The 20,632-nt window shown below is 45.7% G+C and overlaps 1 protein-coding gene across 2 annotated transcripts in view; it reads left to right on the top strand.

Moving 5' to 3' along the window:
* Positions 1-20,632, top strand: part of ULK1 (unc-51 like autophagy activating kinase 1) — a 75,217-nt gene that overhangs the window by 18,927 nt on the left and 35,658 nt on the right. For both annotated transcript variants that reach the window (XM_054288769.1, XM_054288768.1), the window contains exons 7-11: positions 4,123-4,296; positions 6,062-6,135; positions 8,269-8,370; positions 15,521-15,579; positions 19,271-19,353. In XM_054288769.1, coding sequence (XP_054144744.1) covers positions 4,123-4,296; positions 6,062-6,135; positions 8,269-8,370; positions 15,521-15,579; positions 19,271-19,353 — 492 coding nt within the window. The remainder of the gene's footprint in view (positions 1-4,122; positions 4,297-6,061; positions 6,136-8,268; positions 8,371-15,520; positions 15,580-19,270; positions 19,354-20,632) is intronic.

Genomic DNA, 20,632 nt, shown 5'->3' with positions numbered 1-20,632 from the left:
GCTGGGTTTTATGGTGTTGGGCAGCCCCATCCATCTCTGGTACAGCCCAAGGCTCTGTGGGCTCTGCTGTGGTGGTGTCCTTGAGAGGCCAATGCAATTTCCCTTCTGGGAGATGTCTAGAAGTTGCTTTCAGTGGAGGCCATTGAGAATTGAGCTGAGAGTGGCAGGTGTGTGCTGTGTGCTGGAGCTGGGGGAGGTGTTACAGCAGGGACCAGCTCTGTACAGGAATAACTGGAATTGTGTCCTCAGGTACTCAGGAGCAGGCTGGGCTAAAATTCCTTCTTAATTTCTGTGAGTTGGCATTGGCACAGGCTGTTATGGACACTTCTTAAGTGCACATCTATACTTTCTTAAAGCTGTTGCTTTCATATCATGACAGGGAATTCCTTGATTTGACCATGACACATGCAGGGAGCTTTGATATTTCTACTCCATCCCAAGTGGTGAAGGGACCCTGTTGCAAACCAGAGGTGTGGAACATTGCTCTGTAGCTTTCTTCCCTCTACAGGCAGGTAATGAAGAAGGTCTAGTCCCACCACAGATATATCTGGAATAAGTCTTCTGACTTGTACAGAAGATTCACAAGAGTGTGAATCTGTGTCACTGACCATGGGTAGATGGGATAGGTTCAAAGCCAGGCCCCAAACAAGTCAGCTTGCTCTCAGACTTCAGTGTGACTTGGATTGGGCCCATGTTAGAGATACTTGTGACACCTGTGGGTAAGAGGAGATGTTCTTTTTCCTAAATAACTGTTCCAAAATGATGATGTAACCCAACGTCAGTGGGTGCCCTGCAGTACATCTCCCCCTGGATCAGCTGACAGGGGCTGTTTACTGCACTTCCCCCCTTCCAGGCTGAACTTCTCAGAACAGGCTGACCAGGGCACTTCCTAGGTGGCTTCATCCTTTTTCTCTGCCTTCAGAGCTCGAGGCATGTGGGCCCCACAGTGACCCAGAGTAAATATTTTCTCTGATTTACTGACCTGAGCAGGCCAAGGCAGTAAGAGTGCCTCATCACTGAAGTGGAGCCCATGAAAATAAACACAGGGATATTATTGCTTCTCAGTAATGGCAGAGTAGGGCTTGTGAAACAGCATCCTCTGCAAGAATGTGTTGCTCACCACAGACCTCCACAGGGATGCCCAGACTTTAATGCAGGATTATATTTTGCCAGCAGTTTTCTGGTGAAGATGAGAATATCCCTTTTTACAGGGACAGACTTACAAGTTCCCTGTTTGAGATGTAGCAAAGGAAGACAGTGTTTTGTTCTCCACTGTTTTGAGGTTTTCTTGGGCTTTTTTTTTTTTTTATGGCACCTAAATTGAATGAGTTTTTTGTATCTTCTCATTCCCTCTGCTGTTGGTAGCTGGTCTGGGAGGACTTTTGCAGGCCCAGCATCCTGAAGTCATTGGAAATGTCACTTGTATTTATGTTTCTGTCCTTCAGTTGCAGATTGCTGCTGTCACACAGTAGACTGATGGGCTGAGGATGAGAGATAAGGAGTTTTGTTTTCCAGTGTTACAGCCTGTTTGTTAATGGAGGGAGGTAAAAGGGTATTGCCCCTGTTCTCTCCAAGGGACTGACTGTCCCTTTTCTGTTCCTGAGGGCAGAGCCTCAATTTCCCAGTCCTGCCTGGATTTGTGAGATTTAATGCTGCCAGAGGATCCAGCGGATTTCTCTGTCTGATTTTGCAGCCCTGCAATGGTAGCTCCACTCTGCTACTGCAGTTGCACTGTGGGAATATGTCTGCACAGGCCCAAGACACCAGTTTAGATTCTGTGTGCCAGGAAAACAATTCTTTTGCAGGGCTGAGAACTTTGTATGGACTTCTGTGAAGTGGAAATGCTTAAATTCTGTAGGAACAGGTAGATTAGAAGCCCTATTTTCTATGGATGGATTTTTGTGATCTTGGTAGCAATGTTGTTGTTTTCAGTATTATGAAGAGTTAGAATTGCCATCAGGGAGGCTCAGCTGGTTTGCTGAGGGCTGTGGCTGGTGCTGTGTTTGCCCTATAGCCCCCAAATTATCTGCAGGAGAGGGAAGGGCTCAGAGCCGTGGCACGCTCCTGGGACTGCAGGTCAGGACAAGGCTCTCCACAGCTCCTCTGCTAGAGGCTGAGTGTGTTCAGCCAGGAGCTGGTAATTGCCTGCTGCCTTAATAATAACAATTATCAGGTTTCAAGTCTTGCTTCATGTTTGGAGGAGGGTGATCAGCCTTGTCCTTTCCTGGGCCTGAGCTGAATTGGGAAAATACAGCTTTTGAATTCCTGCTGTTTTGTTGAATGATGGTGTTTTAACCATTCCTTTATAGATTTCCTTGAGTACAAATTGTAGAAATACTACAGAGCCCTTTTGTTGGAGGGAATATAGAGCACAGCTAAGAGATGCTGGACTTTTAATAGACAGAAAATGGTATGGGACTGAGTGTACACTGTGATAATTCAGCAGGAGGTTGGGGAGAGCTTTGTTAAAGATGAGGCACTGCTTTCTTCAGAAGATGCAAGTGTGTTTAGAAGACTTGCATCTGAGCTGCCTCTTGGTATCCTTAAAATCCCTTCACAGACTCTCCCCTCTGGAGAGGAGTCTCGTGAACTGCAGCTGAGTGCCAGTTCATGGGGAAAGGCTCAGTGAGGGGACAGAAACTCCGTGTACATGTGCACTGCTCTCACGTGTTGGAGGCCAGGACCACCTGATAGCCATGGTGACACTTTAGCTGTGCTTGTGCCTCCCAGACCAGTGAGGCTTGGGAGTGGTGGGAGTTTATTTTCTATTCTAAGCGCTGCTTAACTTATCTGTGTCCCTTGCTGCTTCCCATCCATGTATTTTACAAGTTAGATTTTTAATTTCCTGTGTTGTGTTTAAGCTGTGTGCAGCCTCAGCTGTGTTTTCATAAGGATTCCTCCCTTCTAGCTGACTGGCTAGGGTGATGTTTTGAAGCTCCTGCCAGCCTGTTTTAATGTCTTACTAGAGAACAGCTGGAAGAGCTCTAATGAAGTCCCAAGTAATTTACAGGACTTTTTACAAAAGAAATAATTTTATTCAACTGGAATGGTGCTTTCTTGAAGCCTGACTTGCTCAGTGACTGACAAGGAGGCAGGCTGGTAGCACTGTTGATCCTGGGGTTTGTTCAGCAGGCTGTTCCCAGCTCTGGCAAGAGTTTCATACGTGTAGCTCTTAAAATAACGAGAGCTGATGTTGCATTGCTCTGATTAGAAGAGCCAGTTGAAAATTATTTTAATCCCTTCAATGTTTATTTTCCCACCATGGTCCTTGGGAAGGCTGTATCTCAGGAGAGGCCCCTCCAGAGCTTCTATATTTGCAGATTTTGATCACTAATACATTCTTTTAAAAAACTCGGCTTGTGAAAGTATTTTGAGATATTCTTGCTGTATCTGTGGGTGGAGAGTGGCAGGTGATGGTTTGCAGGGGTCATTTGGTAAGGTCTTTTGTCAGGTGAACTGTGGTTCACCCAAACATGGGGTTTGGGATTAGAATTCTGGTTTGGTCAGATGATGATGCACAAGGGTTAGGCCTATATTTGGATTCATACCCTAAAGGTACAGATCCCTGCTGGCCATGTGCCCTAACCTACTGTGAATTTAACCTATCAACCCTTCCCAGGTCCAGCATGAGCCTTAATGACTCTTGCAGGCTTAAATCCTGATCCTAATTGCCTTTCCTCTGAGCTCCACATTTAGACCTGGTCTTTGTGATAAAGCTCTGACCTTGGGTATCCAGCTGCTGCTGACCATAATCCCAGGCAGCCACAGCCCTGCCTGGTGCTTGCCTGGATCTGCCTTGCTGAGGGAAGCCCTGAACCTCACCAGATGCCACTTTTGGACACAGTTAATAACCCAGATTCAGCACCCAGGGCTGGCCTGAGTTCACCGTGAGGGACTCGGGGCTGAAAACAGCCTTGACCACAGAATAAGCTGGGAATGCAAATGCTCTCCCTTGTTGCCTGTAGGAATCATTCAGCAATGGTGTGTGGGGAAAAGACATCATATGTGGGAATAAAATGACAAATTAGAGTTAATTGCTGTGAGACTCTGCCCTCTGGGCTCCTCAGAGAACTGGCACTGTGAGTTTTTCATCTGTGGTTGTTTTTCTTTCCTCCTTGCCAGCTATGCGGACGCTCAGTGAAGACACCATCAGGCTCTTCCTCCAGCAGATAGCAGGTGCCATGAAAATGCTGCACAGCAAGGGCATCATCCATCGGGACCTGAAGCCCCAGAATATTCTCCTTTCCTATGCTGGGGGCAGGAAATCAAATCCCAACAACATTCGCATAAAGATCGGTAAGGCACCGCTACAGCGTCACCCTGAGCACTTGGGAGTTTGGTGATGGACACATGGAAACCTCCATCTTACTTTGGAGAGCTGTCTAGGAGGAGAAAAGCTTTTTTCCACCTTAAAAACACCCTAATGTTTCTCATTCTCATTTCTCCTCTGGTAAATGCAGCCTTCAGCTGCCTGCAAGCAATATGAGCAAAAGCTTTCTGCTCTGCCAGGACACAGATTTGACACTAAGGAATTGTGCAGGCCTTGCTCTGCTCTCAGTTGAATGGTGCCACCCTCAGTGAAAACAAACACCAGCCTGCCCTAATTGGCTTGTAATCTCTAGGCTTATCAGGAAATGAGCAGAAGTTATGAGTTTTATCTTCAGCTTCTAACAGTATTGAGGTTAAATGTTGTTGTCTGAAGACCTGACACTAGTTGCTCTCCTGGCTGGCCTCAGAGTGGGTTGTCAGGCAGACCCAAAAGTGGGAGTTTTCTCAGTCTGAACCAGAGACAGGCTTCTCAGCTGCATCTTGAAGAAATTCCCATTCTGCACATCAGGCAAGTGGCACAGATGCACCAGTAGTTGGGATGAGTGCTCCAGAAATCCAGTTACAGAGTACACGTATTCCCTGCAGTCCCTCAAAAATAAGATGACATCACCCTCACATGTGGGCTTTTGGTTATGTTACAACTCAGAGCTGAAGCTGACACCAATTAGGTAAAAATTAGGTAAAAGTGTTTCTCAGCTTAACCCTGTGCTGTGGAGAAAGTGTTAGTGCTTTCCTCCAGCTGGGAAATGATTTCCAGTGGAAAAGTTTGAAATGTTGCTGCTTGTTCAGCTGAAGCATTTTGATGTGGTGGGGTTTTTTTTGTTTGTTTGTTTGGTTTTGGTTTTTTGTTTTTTCTGTCAAGCAGAGTTAATATCTGTAAAGAAGGGATTGGGAGCTGCAAACAGGCAAGAGGGCTGTGGGCACAACTGCTCTGGGTGTGATGTAACCTGCAACCCTCCTTGTGCTCCCTGAGGAGTGCATGGTCCAGGGAGAACCTGGCTGTACCAGTTCAGTAGTGACAGATGACAGTGTAAACAGCTGTGTCAATGTCCTAGCTTGAAATATCTGGTAACCTTGAGAGAACATCTCAGTGTCATATGATCAGATGCCCAGTAACCTGCAGAGGTAAATCCTCTTGGTATTCCTTGTTCCTGGCTCTTCTACTTGCTGAGTGAACTGTGGCTCAGTTATCTGTCCTAGTACTGGGGTTAGCACAGTTGGTACTCTTCTAAAGGAACAGAACAAGACTCATTTTGGTAGGACTGGTCTAGAAATGTGGGTAGTGGTGTGTCGTGGTTCCTCCTGGATGTGTTTCACATTGCAGCCTTTTCAATGGAAGGCAACTTTCAGTTCCCCAATGAAAGGCTGAGATAGCAGCAGATGAACTGGGTGGTTTTGGACTGGCACATTCTCACTCAAGTCAGGAGAGCCTTCCCAGCTGACATTTCAGAGTGCAGGCAAATGGGTTCTGATCCCTGAAAGAGGGATGGGAGTTTGTTCATCTGAGCACTCTTGGGACTGGCTCTGTCCTTTTGTAGTGTCTCTACTGTGCATTGATAACTAGCACCAGGATGCTCCTGCTCAAAAACAGCTGTCAAAGTCTTACCAAGATAGGATAGAGGCTGCAAAGACTGATGGGAAGTGAAGGTAGAGTAGGAAGAATGAACTGGAGAAGGTGCAGGCTCTCCAGAGCTGGTGTCTGCTCCTGACCTGCCTCTGTTTCTCTTTGCAGCTGACTTTGGGTTTGCCCGCTACCTGCAGAACAACATGATGGCAGCAACACTGTGTGGCTCACCGATGTACATGGTAAGTGTGACTTTTCTAGAGGATTTTCTGTGTTGTTCCTGCTTTGCTCCCCAAAAGCAAGGCTTTGCTTTTATGTAGTCTTTTCCCCAGAGGTGAAATTTTGTTTACTTGCCTGAAACCAGCACAGTCCTGAAGTTCTGGCTGCTGGTAATGTCAGACAGCAGGTGCCTGTGCTGTCATGTAACTTCCAGGTGAGATGTGGATAAACCATGCTTTCAGGATGGCTGCTTGGACTGTGAAACTGATGTGTCTAAGAAACCAAACTGATCCCTTTTACCCTCTTTGTATTTTCCACTCTGGGATCAGGTTGTGATGAGGTGATCTCTTATTTGTGCTCATGGCAGCAGTCAAGGTCTCGGTGTCACATCAAGTCACTGAAAGGAAAAATGAGAAAACCAGACAGAAATAAAAATGTCATAACCAGACTTGTAATAGTTCCTGGGGACGTGGGTGTCTGAGCTCAAAGTAAAAAGATGATGTGAGTCAATTTAGGTTGAAGTTTTTACAGGTGCCCTGGGGTAAAAGGCGCCTCATTTCAAACACTGTCTAATCCATGCTTAAGTTTTTTGTCTGTAGTCTTGGGGCAGGGTTAGGCTGGATTGTGCTGCACTGCACAGTGCAGTGCATCTGGTACTCTGCTCCACAGAACTACCTCAAGAAAAACACACTTCCTCTCTCTCCCTTATTTGAAGCCTGATGTTTATTTGAGCTATGCTATATGTGAAGATGATGTAACCCTCCTCTCCTGTGAGAGTTTCCTGAGTTGTCTATTTTTAGTGGTACTTTTTCTTTCAGAGTCCCTTGTGGAAGTAATTGAAAACACCCAGCTTATTTTCTGAAAGGGCTGGAGGAAACTAGTGATGATGGTTTTTTTCTGTTTGTTTTTTATTTTTATTTTAAACAACACAAGAAATCTCAGTGTTTCATATTGTTCTCTGTTTATTGATGGGTTTGAAGGAAGATGGGAAGGGAGGGTTCAGTTGGGATTTAGGGAGGATTTTGAAGTCTTTCCCTCCTGCTGTTGTAGGTCTGTGCAGGAGCCCTGGGAGCATCTGCTGGCAAGGCAGGACTTTATTCCCTGCTGCAATAGCTCACAGCCTATTGTTACTTTATTTTTTTGCTCTTTTAAAATAACAGAAAGGTATTTTACCCCTACCAAAAGGAGCTTTCTGTCTGAACCCCAGTATGATCCATGCCATGGCAAGACTTAAAACCTCCTTGTGCAGTTCTTGTCTGCTGCTTTGGCTTTTTTTGGTGTCATGCTTCCTTTCCTTAGGGACAGACCAAGCTCCTCTCCACAATTTACTTGTTGCCATTTTTTTTTTTTCCATTACGTGTGGCCTTTACTAATAACAGAGCTAAAAAATTGATCCTGTTCCATGCTGGCAGCAGTGCAATGAAATCTGTGGTTATAAACACGAGGGATTAGCCAGCCTGGCCTCCTGTCCCTCCTCTGCTGCTGCTCCCGAGGCTCTGCCTGCTGAGCCAGGGGCTCTGGGGGCTTGCACTGTCTCCAGCTTTGGGAGGGAGCAGCTGAGGGCACAATGTGGGATTAGAAACCAGAGTCTGAGGCACAGCAGGGCTCAAGCTGTTGGACTGGAACGCTGCCTTTGAACCCAAACTGTGACCTTGGCACCGGGCCCTGCAGCTGAATTATTGCTGCCATCTTGGGCTGAATGAGGGAAGTGCCCAAGTGGTGCAGCTCAGGATGGAGGCTGGAGTTCACCTGGGCAGTGGGAGCCTTTGCTGCTCTGGATCTTGCCCCTTGGTTTTGTTGGGAAGATCTGTTTGTGATTTCAGTGGGGTTTCTTCTGGTGGATTCAGTGGGGTTTCTTCTGGTACACCGGGAGATGGGGAAGTACTGAGTTTGCCCAAAATACACAATATTATGATGTATTTTTGTCTTCTGAATGAAAGTCTATGCTTCCTCCACTTAAATAGGGAAGTGGCCCATTCAATGTAGTGTTACAGTCTTATTGAGAGTAAATCTTCCATGGTTATTGGGGAATCTAGCTCAAGAGGTTTTATAGCATGATGGTGACTTATCTCTTGGAGTTGCTAAAAAAAAAAAACCAACAAACCACCAAAATTGCTTCCTCTTATAAAAGAAATTTCTCTTCTCTCCCCCAAAAGGCACCAGAAGTCATTATGTCCCAACACTATGATGCCAAAGCTGACCTCTGGAGTATAGGAACCATCATTTATCAGTGTCTCACAGGAAAGGCTCCCTTCCAGGTGAGTTGCTTAAGTTTGATGTTTATGACTCTCTCCTGCTTTTTTAATCTCTTATTTTTTCCTGCTAATCTGGTTACTCTAAGGCTTCTGTCACCTCTAATATCAACTCCCATAGATCAGCCCCATGAAGGTCTGGCTAACACCTTGACAGTGCTGTGCTTTATGTGTTGTAATTCTGGTTGTGTTACTAGAATATGACTCTTCTCTGGGCTGTCTCTCATTAAAATGTATTTCCCAGTTCTAGGAGCTTAAGAAGGGTCACTTAGTAAAGAAAATTACCATGAATCAGTTAAAGCAGTGGGGGTTTTTAGGCCTACACTTAGAAAATCAGTTTCTATTTACAACTGTAGTCACGGTATAATTTATAATTATAATTCTGTTGGATATAGAAGGACTATAAGAAAGATTGTAATTGCAAGTTAATGTTCAGGATGATTTGGTGGTAAGTTGTGTATTGCAGCTAAATCAACTTGGTTTTCAGAGCAGTTAAGTAGGATAATATCAAAAGGTTCTTATCTGTCATCTCACAGCAGTCTCTTCCAGCCTGAAATGTTTATGTTCATCAGATCCAAGCCCCTCCAAACACAACACAGCCCTGTAAAGCTCCACCCTGTACTTAATGCCATAACTTCTGGATGAGCTGCAGCATGTCCTTTGTGAACAGCATTCTCTGATTATTTTGTTTTTTGAATGGGGGAGAATTCACACAGCCTTACTCCTGTTGCTTCAAAATTACTTCACATATTTTTCATCACCCATAGCTGGAATTCATATAGACTCAGTGTATTTTTTTTGTTAGCCACACTGTGTGCTGCTTTACTTCTTCCATCTCTGAATGAGATCAGCAGACTCTCCCTTGAAATTACTCTTTCAAAGTATTGTATTTGTCAGATTTTTTCCCCTTTGCTTTCTGGTCCTCTCTTCTTATGGCCTGACATCCCTTTATCCCGCTTCCCTAACAAAACAAAATGGGAAAAATCCCCAACAAACCCCCAAAAATGAATAGCACAAAAGAAAGTCAGAGGGAAATTTATGCTCAAGTAATAAGGCAAATTTTATGAAGTGAAGGACTTTATGAGCTTCAGTTCCACAGCTCTTTAAGGTTTCACACAAGACCTGGAATGTTTATGCAGTTACATCATCAGGGAGGATAAAGTGAGTTCTAAGTCTGTTGCAGGAAAGAGTGGGCAAATACAGGAGTAAACTAATGGTATGTTTTGGTTTTGTCTAAAGCCAAGAACACTTTTTTCCTTCAGGGTAATTTTTTCCCTGCTGCTATAAGAATCTTCCACTCCAATGCTTTATATTCTGTCCACCAGCTTCCTCTGTATTTAGAGCAAGACTTCATTTCCTTTGCATGTTACTTTTTTTATAAACCCCTGCAAAATGCACTGAAACTTCTGAATGGCTTCTGTTTAATGGCTGCATCCACTTCTCATCAGTGTTGATACCTTTGTTTGAGAGAAGAAAAGGACTCTTAGAATGAAAGAAAATAAATATTTGTGTGTTAAGAAGAAAATGGAGGGGAGGAGAAAGCAAGCTCTGACTGCATGCATAGAGAGCATGGCACAGATTCTCCCTTGTATCTTGGTGCCTTTTAGTTATTAAAAGCACTTTGATACCTACTCATTCAAATGATTTAATTACTGTTTAATGTGGTGGCTTTATCATAGGGGTTCTTTGATTGAGGCATGGCAATGCCCTGCCTTGGAGTGGGCAGTGAAGGGACACTTCAGTCCCTGCCCAGCAGTTCCTGACCTGGTTTGTGCTTGCCTCATTAAATAACTCTGTCCATAAACATCTGTTGGGCTGGGAATGGGGGTTACTGGTTTCTCTATTTCAGTTTTCCCCACACCCTTTCCTCTTCTGGAGGTTGTATTTGGAAACAAAATGCCCGGCCCTGTTTGTGGCTGCAGCAGCAGCTGTGGATGTGTTTGATCAGGGAGAGAGAGGAGCTCAGCCCAGATGGTTCTTTGTGCCCCATCTATTTGTTTTGGCCATGCATGTCACAAATTGCCTTCCAGCTTGAGGTGCAGGTGAAAGAAGCCTGTCCAGGGGGAGCTGGTTAAAGGTTAACTGGCTTTCTGTCTTTGTTGGCATGGCTGTGTTGTAAGAATTTGCTGATGGGCACTGAGTGGGCAAGAAGCTGGTGGTTAAAGGGCTTTTAGGAGAAGAGAAGGGTAGGGGACAGAGGTGATTGAATACCATGGGCAGGAATGAGCTTTTAGGAGAAAAGAGGAATAAGGAACAGGTGATTGAGCACCATGAGATTTTGGGAGGATTACCAATGGATGGGAAGGAAACAGGCAGATTCCACACAATGCCACCAGCAGACCCAGTTGCACAGGGAAGCCAGGAACTGGATTTCTGAGTGAGCCTCTTCAGGCTAAATCCTCACTGTGCCATCCCTCCCAGGCTGGCAAAGACAGCCCCTCTTCTCTGTCTAGCTGAGATTCCCATGGGAATCTGGAGCTCATGAAACATTCTGAGTTTGGGTGCCACTGCCTGAGCCAAGGATGCGCCTTCAGGAGGATGCAAACTAAAAGGACTCCAGTGTTATCTGCAGTGGGGAGGAATGAGCTGCCTAAAAATAAAATAGGGCTTCGGGGAAATGGGTTAGATGGAAAAAAGATCAAATGTGTGGAAAGGCTGAGGCAGCTGTCAATCCTGAAAGTGCTTGTAAATCAAGCCAGGGATGTGCATGTGCATGAATGTGATTTCTGGCTGTCTCAGAGTTAAAATTAACTCTAGCTGGGTCACCCAAGGCAATTTCCCAGAGCCATTCCTGTCCCTTCCATGCCTCACTGCACACACAGAGGAAAGAAGCTGCTGATGCTCAGATGTGAACAGTTGGTAGGGTGGCTGGTGAAGCTTTCTTAAGGAGCTTTTTGTATTAAACATGGCCATAAACAAAACAGTGAGACTGCCATAGGGATGAGATTAATGGGATTCATAATCCCTATAAACAGATTTGCTGAGCTCTGTATTAATGTGGAATTGTTAATTTGCCTTGCCTAATAAGTGGTCTGCACTCACATCTCTGCATTTCTGTCACTGAGGACAGGACTTGAACAGTGCATTTCCTGCTGACCAGAGCTGGGAAGTGCCTTGGGAATGTAGTGGTTTATTCTTGTCCATACCTGAATTGAAAAGTTTGGGACCCCATTCCCACTGTGAGGTGGTACTGGCTGTGTAAACAAGTGACAACCAGAAGCAAAGCTGGAGGCAAGAGAAGAAAGATTTACACAAGGTCTAAAACAATCCAAAACCAATCTAGTGCTTGTCAGATGGTGTTTTAAATATGATTAGTTAAATGACCTCAATCTCCTCTTTCTTTTTTTTTTGTCCCCTGTGTGGGAGGAATCCCACTGATATTTCTGGTGGCTTCTGTTGTGTGACCCCTTTTAAATCTGGGCAGCTCTTGGTAAGCAGACACCCCACTGAGCACGTGCAGGTTGTGTCAGAGCTGGCTCTGGCTCTGTCAGTGGGACATCAGATCCTGCTAAACACCCTGAAACCTGCTTGTCTGAGCCCTTGCAGGAATCTGGAGCTTTCTATGGACGTGGTGCCCTGTGTCTGGGGCAGAGTGAGCCAAAGAGTAGGGAGTTGACAAGAAAATTAATGCAAGTTTTTTCTGCAGCTCTGAAAGAGTTAACCTGCCTGTTTATGTTCTCATCCCAGCTAGCTGTTAGGTGAAAAATTAATTTCTAAGTCTGGTGTACCAAGTTCACTGCTTTAATTCTGTCTGCATAAGTACTGGGATTATGTATCACTTACAGCAACTGCTATGTTGTGAAATGGCCTTGAGGAACACCAGGAAAGGCTGGATTTTATGCCAAGAATTCGAACCCCTGGTATATTTGTTAGGCAGCTTGCTCTTCTGTTCCCAGCTCTGTTCCTTTGGAGTGCCATGTGTTCATGGGGACAGAAATTCCTGGAGCTGGTGGGTGATTCTGCTGAGACTGTGCAATGAGTGATCTGTTACTGGAGTCAACGGACCACTGCCTTTTGGACCAGTGTTTGTGGGTCTTACCCTGCTCTGTTTGCAGTAGAGAGAAATCCATGGACTGCTAAAGGAAAAGGTTCAGGGGTTGGGTTTTTTTTTGTTTGCTTGTTTCTGGTCCTTTCAAGTCCTCTGAATGCCAGCCACTTAGTTGTGAGAGTCTTAAAATATCAGAAAACATTCTCAGTAGGTTTTCAAACTTTTCCCTAGAGCTGCTGAGCTAAAAACAACATTACTTACTTATTTTTTCTTTCTAACATAACCAAATCCCCTTTCTTCACCTCTAAATCCCCAAGGCAAGGATTCAAAGAGCAGGGCAATACCATACACCTGCTATGGAGTGTTGGATAGACAGGGAAGGTGTGAAAGTCTCTGGCCCTCTTCTCTCTGGGCTTTTGCATCCAGCCGTGGCCCAAGCATGACAAATCCACTGCTGAGTGCTTTTGGAAGCACCACCCTGCCTGCTTTTCACATGCAATTCACTGCCAGCAGCCAGCACTGAAGGGGATTTGGCAGGGTTCTGCTGAATGCCTTTGTTGGCTCAACATATTTCCACTGCTGCTCAGGACAAAGCAACAGAGTGGCAGGATTGAATTTGCCCAATTGCCTCTATATATAGAAAGGGGAGACAAAACCAAAATGCAGCTGCTCCTGGTGGCATGAGAGGGGTACTGAGGGTGTGGACTGACCTGCTGGGGTGCCCTCCTGGCCCTAGGGAAAGCTGAGCTGTTCTGCATCCCTGGTTCTGGTAGATGGGTGCTGGCCCACAGGTGGAAGTTGGCTCTGTGCACCTTGAATGGTGTGGTTGTTTCATGCTTCTGGTGTTTTTCTTGGACAGGGTGTACCTGCCTGGTAGGCAGATTACAATTTCTTACCTTCCTAGATGAGGGAATTCAAGTGACATTTTTCCTGTTTTACAAACTTGAGTTGTTTTTTTTCCCCATGATTCTAAGAGAAGCACTATTTATTGAAAGAAGAGTTGATCAAAGTGGCTGAGAGTCCTAGTGCTTTATGAATTGTATGACAGCAAGAGAGCAGTGGCGGGGTTACTGGGAGCAGAACTGTGTGACTCAGTCAATTAATAATGAAGTTACATGAAGCTGCAGGTGGTTTTACCAAATTAATGGTGATCCATGGCTGGCTGTGCTGGGCACTCACTGGAATGACTCCCTTCCCCTGGTATCTGCTCTGGGACCAGCCTTGAATCACAGGCTCAGGGAGGGAGGGTGGTCTGGGTGAGGAGGAGCCTGGCAAGGTCTCTGCGTAGCAAGTGGGGCTGCTACTGAGACAGGAACAGCATCCCTACAGGCACATCTCTTGAAATTGTACAAAGAGGAAGAAAAGTTCATTGAGAACTTTGTTTCTGTCCAAGCCAGTGCTTAAAAACCTTCTCTAATGAACTGGTCTTCATACATGTGCTGCTTTAAATATACTCCCTCTTTATTGCCAGGAAAATTTCTGACAAAACAGTGTTTGAAGTAGATCAGAGCTTCATTGTATTTGTGAAACAATCGAGCTGTTGCAACAGGAAATGACCAGAGCAAACAGCCAAGGCTTGTATCTCTCTGAAGTGAATGAGCCCTTCCCTCCCTGGGCTGGAGTTCTGCTCCTCCTTTTATTTTGTGTCTGTCAGGAATATTTGTCATCACTCTGGGCAGTGTGGCCAGGATATTTGGTGCAGTGTGTATGCTTGCCTCCCTAAAGTTTGCCAAATATTAATCCAATTACATTCCAAGATCTGCCAGGGGAAGGTGTAAAATGGACTTTTCCTGAATCAAATTGAGTGGCAGCAGCTGGAAATTATGATGCAGTTTGGCATCTGTGTAACAAGGTGCTCTGCTTTAATTTTGATGTTCTTTCAGTGTAGCTTCTGTTGGTAAGGCTGTATAAAAAGCACCGTCCTGATGAATACTACACAAGTGTGTTGATACTATCAGCTTTTGAGACTACCTTTGGTTTCTTTTGAGGTTTTTTTACTGAGCTCTCAGTTATCCTTAATTTTCATCTTCAGCCAGAGGGAGTAGGTGGTGTTGAAACAGCATCTTATATGGCTGCTTTTCCAGCCATACAGTGTTAGTGGTATTTTGATGGCCATCTGCAGATTGGCCCGTCTGATTTGCCATTTCAAGCATCTTAATTGACCTTAAATGCTTCTAACTTAGAAATAGAAGTAGGTGGAAGGCTCAAGGGGTTTTTGAGCCTGCCCTGAACATCAGCAGAAGCTGCCTGTTGCCTCCTCATTCACACTTTCCTACACACTCTGCTGCACTAATAATTGATTGCAAATGAATCCCTGTGATCTTCCTGCCCTGTTTATGTGCCTTCATGTCTGTGTGTGCCAGCCAGCCTGCTCTGCCTTTAATAAAGCAACTTTGCCTAAGCAGAAAAGCTTGAGACTCTAGGGTTAATTTACTGGCCTGTATTATTCATGGCATGAAAACAAGTGGAGAATTTATATTAGGGGATTTTTATGTGTCTGTGCTTGTCTACTGGTGATTTTATTTTTAACCTCAGCTGTAAACCTCTTGTGCCTGGCCCCCATCTTTTTTTTTTTTTTTTAATCCCATCTCTCAGAATTTGGAATCTTGTCATCAACATCCCCCACGGTTGTGTTTATTACTGCACAAATAAAATAGTGCTGTGACTTGAGACCTTCTGGCTTCCTGGAACTAAAGCAGAAAATCCTAATTCAGTTGTTTTTCCATGTTCCTGGGCTTTTCACAGATCCCTTGCCCATCAACAAGCTCCCTGCCCCTTTTCTAAAAGCCCTGAAGCATTAATCCATGTTCTCAGCAGGAGCTGCCAGTCATCATTTGGGGCTCCTCACGTCTACAATTATTTTGTCTCCTGGGTGAGGCTATTAGGCCAGCTCAAACCTGAGCATCAGAGCCCACTGCAGTGAAGCTCAGCCTGTGGAAGGGCAGAGCAGGACAGAACCAGGTCAGGGACAAAAGGGCAGCAGGTCGGAATATTGTATTTTCACTGCAGCACAGGGCTGCCTTTTCAGTCCAAAGCAAGCTGCATTGTCTCTGCTGGTCCAGCAATTAAAAAGAGCCTCTGCTCTTCAGAGCTGCAGTGAAATAAAGATGCTAATCCCTTTCCTTCATTGTCAACTGCTTCATGTGCTGGTTTCTTTCTCCCCCACAGGCCAGCAGCCCACAGGATCTCCGCCTCTTCTATGAGAAAAACAAGATGCTGATGCCCAAGTAAGAATTTTTCCAGTATCAATGTTTGTAGGCACTTGTTTACTCTGTGTTTACACCTGTCCTTGCATGCTCCTGGCTTGTCACTTGGGGAGGTGACTGAAGTATTTGGCCTCCTGCCTTTCCCATTCCTGAGCCCAGCAGTGATGGGGCCCAGGGAAAGTCAGACAGCAGCAGACAGCCAGGGTTGTGGTGTTCTGTAGGAGAGCAGACATTGTTCTCCTGCACTGCAAAAATTCAGGGCTGTGGGTGATTCCAAGAGCCAGCTGGAGGTCCTGCTGCACACGTGGCTGCCCTGAGGCTGAGAGCCTTGGGAGGGACTCCAGGCAGGTCTGGGGTGGTGTGAGCAGCCAGGCTGCAGCTCTGCTGGAACCTGCCACACCTGCCTGAGGATCACATTCCCATTTCTCACGTGTCAGGGCAGCAACTGCTTGTGTCCATCCTGCTCTGGGGGGAAACACTATCACCTCCCTGGAAATGGACACTGCTGCAGTTTCCAGGGGGAAGAGAGCTGCTCTCATCCCAGCAGGGTGTATGTTACCTCTCTGCTGTGATTTGTCAGGGTATTTTGGTTTTGTTGCTGTGGTCTTTCCTTTTCATTTCTGAGCACTGAGAGCAGAAGCTCATGCTGGCTCTGAAAACCTCAGCCTGGTACAGAGACAGGATTGAAGTTCCAGATTGGGTATCTAAAATCTGGATGGCCTTTTTTAACCAGAAAGTTATCTCCCAGTTGGCAGAGCTGCTAATGCAGCCATATATGCAGGAAGGTCATTGGGTTGGTGTATATGGATTTTTCTTTTCCCTTATCAGTTCAGACAGCTCCAAGAGATAACTGGAAGGAGCTGTCAAGAAGCTGGAGCTCTTATCAATTATTACTTGCATGTCTTGTGATATGCAGTTATTTTCCCTTTAATTACTTCCTTTTTTGATATGGGGAGAAGGCACAAATTTCTACCAGGATTACCTCTGGAGGACCTGGACTGAACCAGAGGGTGTGATGGAGTAAAACACCTAAAACCAAACAATTTAAAGCAGAAATGTGACTGCATAGTAGGAGCCAGTCAGTGTGAGCAGAAAGTAGAGCTTCTGTTTTTCCTGCACAGCCCAAAACATGGCTGCTCACCTTTGAGGTGGCCCCTCTTACTAAATGAGAAATTAATCCATAAAACTAAGAAGTTTTCTTGTGTTGATCCCACTGCCCTGCTGTTGTTTGGCTCATGGTGCAGGGAAGGGGAAAATTGAACTCAGCTGTAAGAGGAGAGCATGTCTGTTCTTGAAGGGATTAATCCTTTGAGTCCTTCGCAGTCTGCATTTGCCATTTTCACTTATCTGCACTTTTGAACTACCAAATTCTTCCAAAATTCAGATCCAAGGTGATTGTTTTCCTCACTGTGGAAGTCAGATCTGAGCTGTCCTTTGTGTAAAGTGCAATTCCCTCTTTCCAAAGTCAGTTTGTCTCTTTAGCATGGGCTGCAATCTGTGCTATTCCTGAGTAAACATGAATAAACTCTTCAAGTGCCCTGCCAGCACAGGATGAAACACAAAACTACTCCAGAGACCTCCTTCTCAGACTGCTGCAGTGCCAGGATTTGGTTTCATTTTCCTTGGGGCTATGCAGGCTGGCACACACTTCCTTGCCGTGGCCAGGGAAAGTGTTTTGGCTTGGGAATGGAGTGGGGAAGCAGTCCCTGGCTGCACTGCTGCTGCTCCAGGTGAGGAGATGCTCTTCTGAGCATTCTGGGGAGCCCATGGCAGCAGAAGCCCAAAGGCCTCACAATTTTAATAGTGCTGATCTAAACAATTAACATTCATTGAGCTGGTTTGCATGGCAAAGTACACCCAGGTTGTGGGGGCAAGGAGGCAGATTTGTGCTCATGTTTAAAAAGATAGTCCTAGAAAATAACACTGAAGGGTAGCTAAGCTTGATGCTTTGGACATGAGAGGTAAGAGGAGACAAAAAGCTGTTAATCTGCACCCTCTTCATCTGTGTTGTGCCACCTGAAGTCCATGAGTTGATTCCTGTTTCCTGGCTTTAAAACCAAGGTTAAAGTCATAGCTGGGAAATGGACTCATTTTGAATGAGAGCTTTACGTGTCACAGATAAATAAATGATGATGAAAACACTGCAGGGCTGCAGGACTCCAGCACTAATGCATTTTTCAGGAGGCTGCTTGCTGAGGTGTCTTTGGGTTATTCCATTTCACAGTGTGCTTCCAAGGGACCCCTCTTTTGGTGGGAGGCTCAACCTGAGGCTCAGTCTGGCTGCATCCCTTCAGAGTCCTGTGTCAACCTGAGATGCTGCACAAACCATTCTAGCATCAGGATGGAAAAACAGCTCCTCCAGTACAAACAAGGATGAGGGATGCTTGCCATCATTCTCTGATCTTGGGTTCAAATTCCTGCCCCAGCAAGGCCTAGGACATCACAGAGAAATAACTGAGTGGTACTGAAGTGTGTAAGCACATACCTTGCCTGCCATCTCCTGTTTCTGTGAACAGTTTGGTACTGCTAGCTAGCTCCCTTTTTTTCCCCCTCACTATTTTTGAGCTTCTGTTTTACCCCTGTCTGTGGCAGGGTGTGTTGGTGGGGATGATAAAGGAAGGGTTTTTTCTCCCAGCATTGGTCAGGCTTGGCCTCAGGGCAGTGACTGATGCCAGAGCCACGTGCAGAGCCACAGAGAGCTAAAATTACAGTGCTGGGCACACATGTCATTGCCTCAGATGACCCAGCATGGGGAGAGGGGAAAGCCTGGCAGAGCGTGGGGGCCATGCTGGGAACAGCCATGGTAAACAGAGTTAATGCTGAGAGGAGCTGCAGCCACCCACGCCTCTCTGGGAGAGCCCTGCCCCAGCCCAAAGCCCCCTGAGCACTTCTGGGCATGGAGGGGAGTCAGCAGAGCTGAATCCACTTGTGCAAGAGCTGAACTCTGCTTTCCTTGCCTTAATCCATTCATTTATTCCCTGCATTTTTCAATCTGCAGGGGTTATGAAGAGCTGCCCTGGCCTCTCCCCCATCTGCTTGTGGAGTGAGGGAGAGCACAGGGCTTTAGCAGCCCTTTTGTGTTTCAAAAGCTGTTGAAAAGAATATTTTCTTCCTAACTATGCTGAAAAGTGATGTAATAACTGCACAAATTTTAGCTTGCTGAGGTGGCAGCTCACATCTTAGTGGCCTTTGATTAATCTATGCTGTATATCCAGGAACCACATAGACAAAGGTTACTTGCTAGACTTACATAAGCTGCACTGAAAAGTAAATGCCTTAATAAAATGGTACTAATTGGTGATGCATTTCACCACCAGTGTCTTAATTGGAAGCTTCCCCTTGGAAACTGCTTTGTTCTAGTGATCTTATTCCCTTTAGAGCAAGTAGGAGTGATTTTATTTATTATGTGTGAAATACTGCAAGTGGAATGGGCTTAGCTGAGCACCAGAGGGATGACACTGTGAAGGGAAGGATCTGCAGGTGCTGATGGGAGAGGCCACTGAAGCAAAATGAGCTGTAGCCTGCCCCATGGCAGCAGGGAGTGAAACTCAAAATAAAGACATTTGTGATCAGCCTCCCTCCAGTGAGCTCCTGGTGTTCCTGGCCCAGCAGGCATGGAGTGAGTTTGCATCTGCCAGTTGCCTTTCTGAATATGTAAAACAAGTTTAAGTAGACTGCCAGTGTCTTATTTTGCTTTTGTTTTCAATCCTAGCATCCCCAGGGAGACCTCAAGCCACCTGAGGCAGCTCCTGCTGGGCCTCCTGCAGCGTAACCATAAGGACCGCATGGACTTCGGTAAGGCCTCCTCCCACCTGGAGCTCTGCTGCTCTCTCTGTTCTTCTGGCTCTGCACAAGCCTCTCTGCTTTTGGCTGGTGCTAGGAGAAGCATCCAAGCACCTGGATTTCACCTGTGCCTGGAGGGTTGCATGATCTTGGGGGTTTCAGTTTATGTGTTGGAAAGTCTGTGCTGATTTCAGTATAATTTTGTAAACCAAGGAGACTTGGCACACTTTCAGCGTGTGTTTGTTACTTGTATTCCCTCTCCTGGCTTCTGCTTACATCATCTCTCTGAGCTGTGGTTAAGTGTGCTACTAGGTGAAATGTGTCTTGTGTATCTGTGCTTTTCTGTCACGGTTTCTTCCCAGAGCTGCAAGCTGCACTCATTTACTGAGCAATCCAGTCACTACCCTCTGCTTCTGAGGGTTTCTGTGATAATCTGAGCCAGGAGCTGTAGCTGCTTGCAGATCCTTCCCTCCTTCTCCAGTTTCTGTGGAAGGAAGCCTTGGTCCTTCTCAGGGCTCAAGCTCTCCAAGCCTTTATCTCAGTCTCCTGACTTGGCTGACATGAGGATTTCCTCTTTTGTCTTAATTCCTCCCAAACTGAGATCAATCATTGTGAGCCCAGTGGTTCTGACTTGGCAGCATCTTCCAGATGTGTTTTAGCTGAGCTCAAAGGTCTCAAGAACCTCCAGGGAAAGCCATACCCTAGAGGAAAGCAGGCAGAGGTGGAGCCTTTCCTTGAATCACTGAAAGGACCAGGTCATCTAAAGGCAAACACATCCTGTGTGTGTTCAGGATGCTGCTTTTTAGTCAGACTTGGGTAAAATAGTTTGATATTTCTGGGATTTGAGGGTTGGTTTTCTGTTGGGTTTTTGTTTGCTTTTCTGCTCAGGAAGGTTGTTTCCTCCTGGGCAGCACATGCTAGGTGATGAAGAGGAATTGTTTTGCACCCTCTGTTATTCTTTTGGATTAGAGATACCAGAAAAACCATTCTGGGGATGGTCAGCTGGATAAGCAACTGTGGATTACCTGAGGTTGATCATGGTTACCCAGTGATGAATGCCAAGGAATGGTTACTGGAGTGTAGAAGTGAGAGAATGAGCTTTTGGAGAGTTGTTGAAGCTCCTGACAGACTGGCTTGGATAGAATCACCTGGCAGGGTTATTCCCTGCAGATCTTTTATCTGGGCTGTGGATCTCTAACTCTCCTCTCATGCTGCTATACATTTCAAAAAAAGGTGTCTTTGAGGTTCTGGATTCCCTGCTGTCAGAAATTGTCTGGCAAACCTTTTTAGG

The sequence above is a fragment of the Melozone crissalis genome, unplaced genomic scaffold, assembly GCF_028551555.1.
Source record: "Melozone crissalis strain CALT ecotype California unplaced genomic scaffold, PUWL_Pcris_2 ptg000063l_1, whole genome shotgun sequence".
Classification (NCBI taxonomy): Eukaryota; Metazoa; Chordata; class Aves; order Passeriformes; family Passerellidae; genus Melozone; species Melozone crissalis.
Note: the sequence above shows the minus strand (reverse complement) of the source record. Positions and strands in the feature narration are given on the sequence as shown.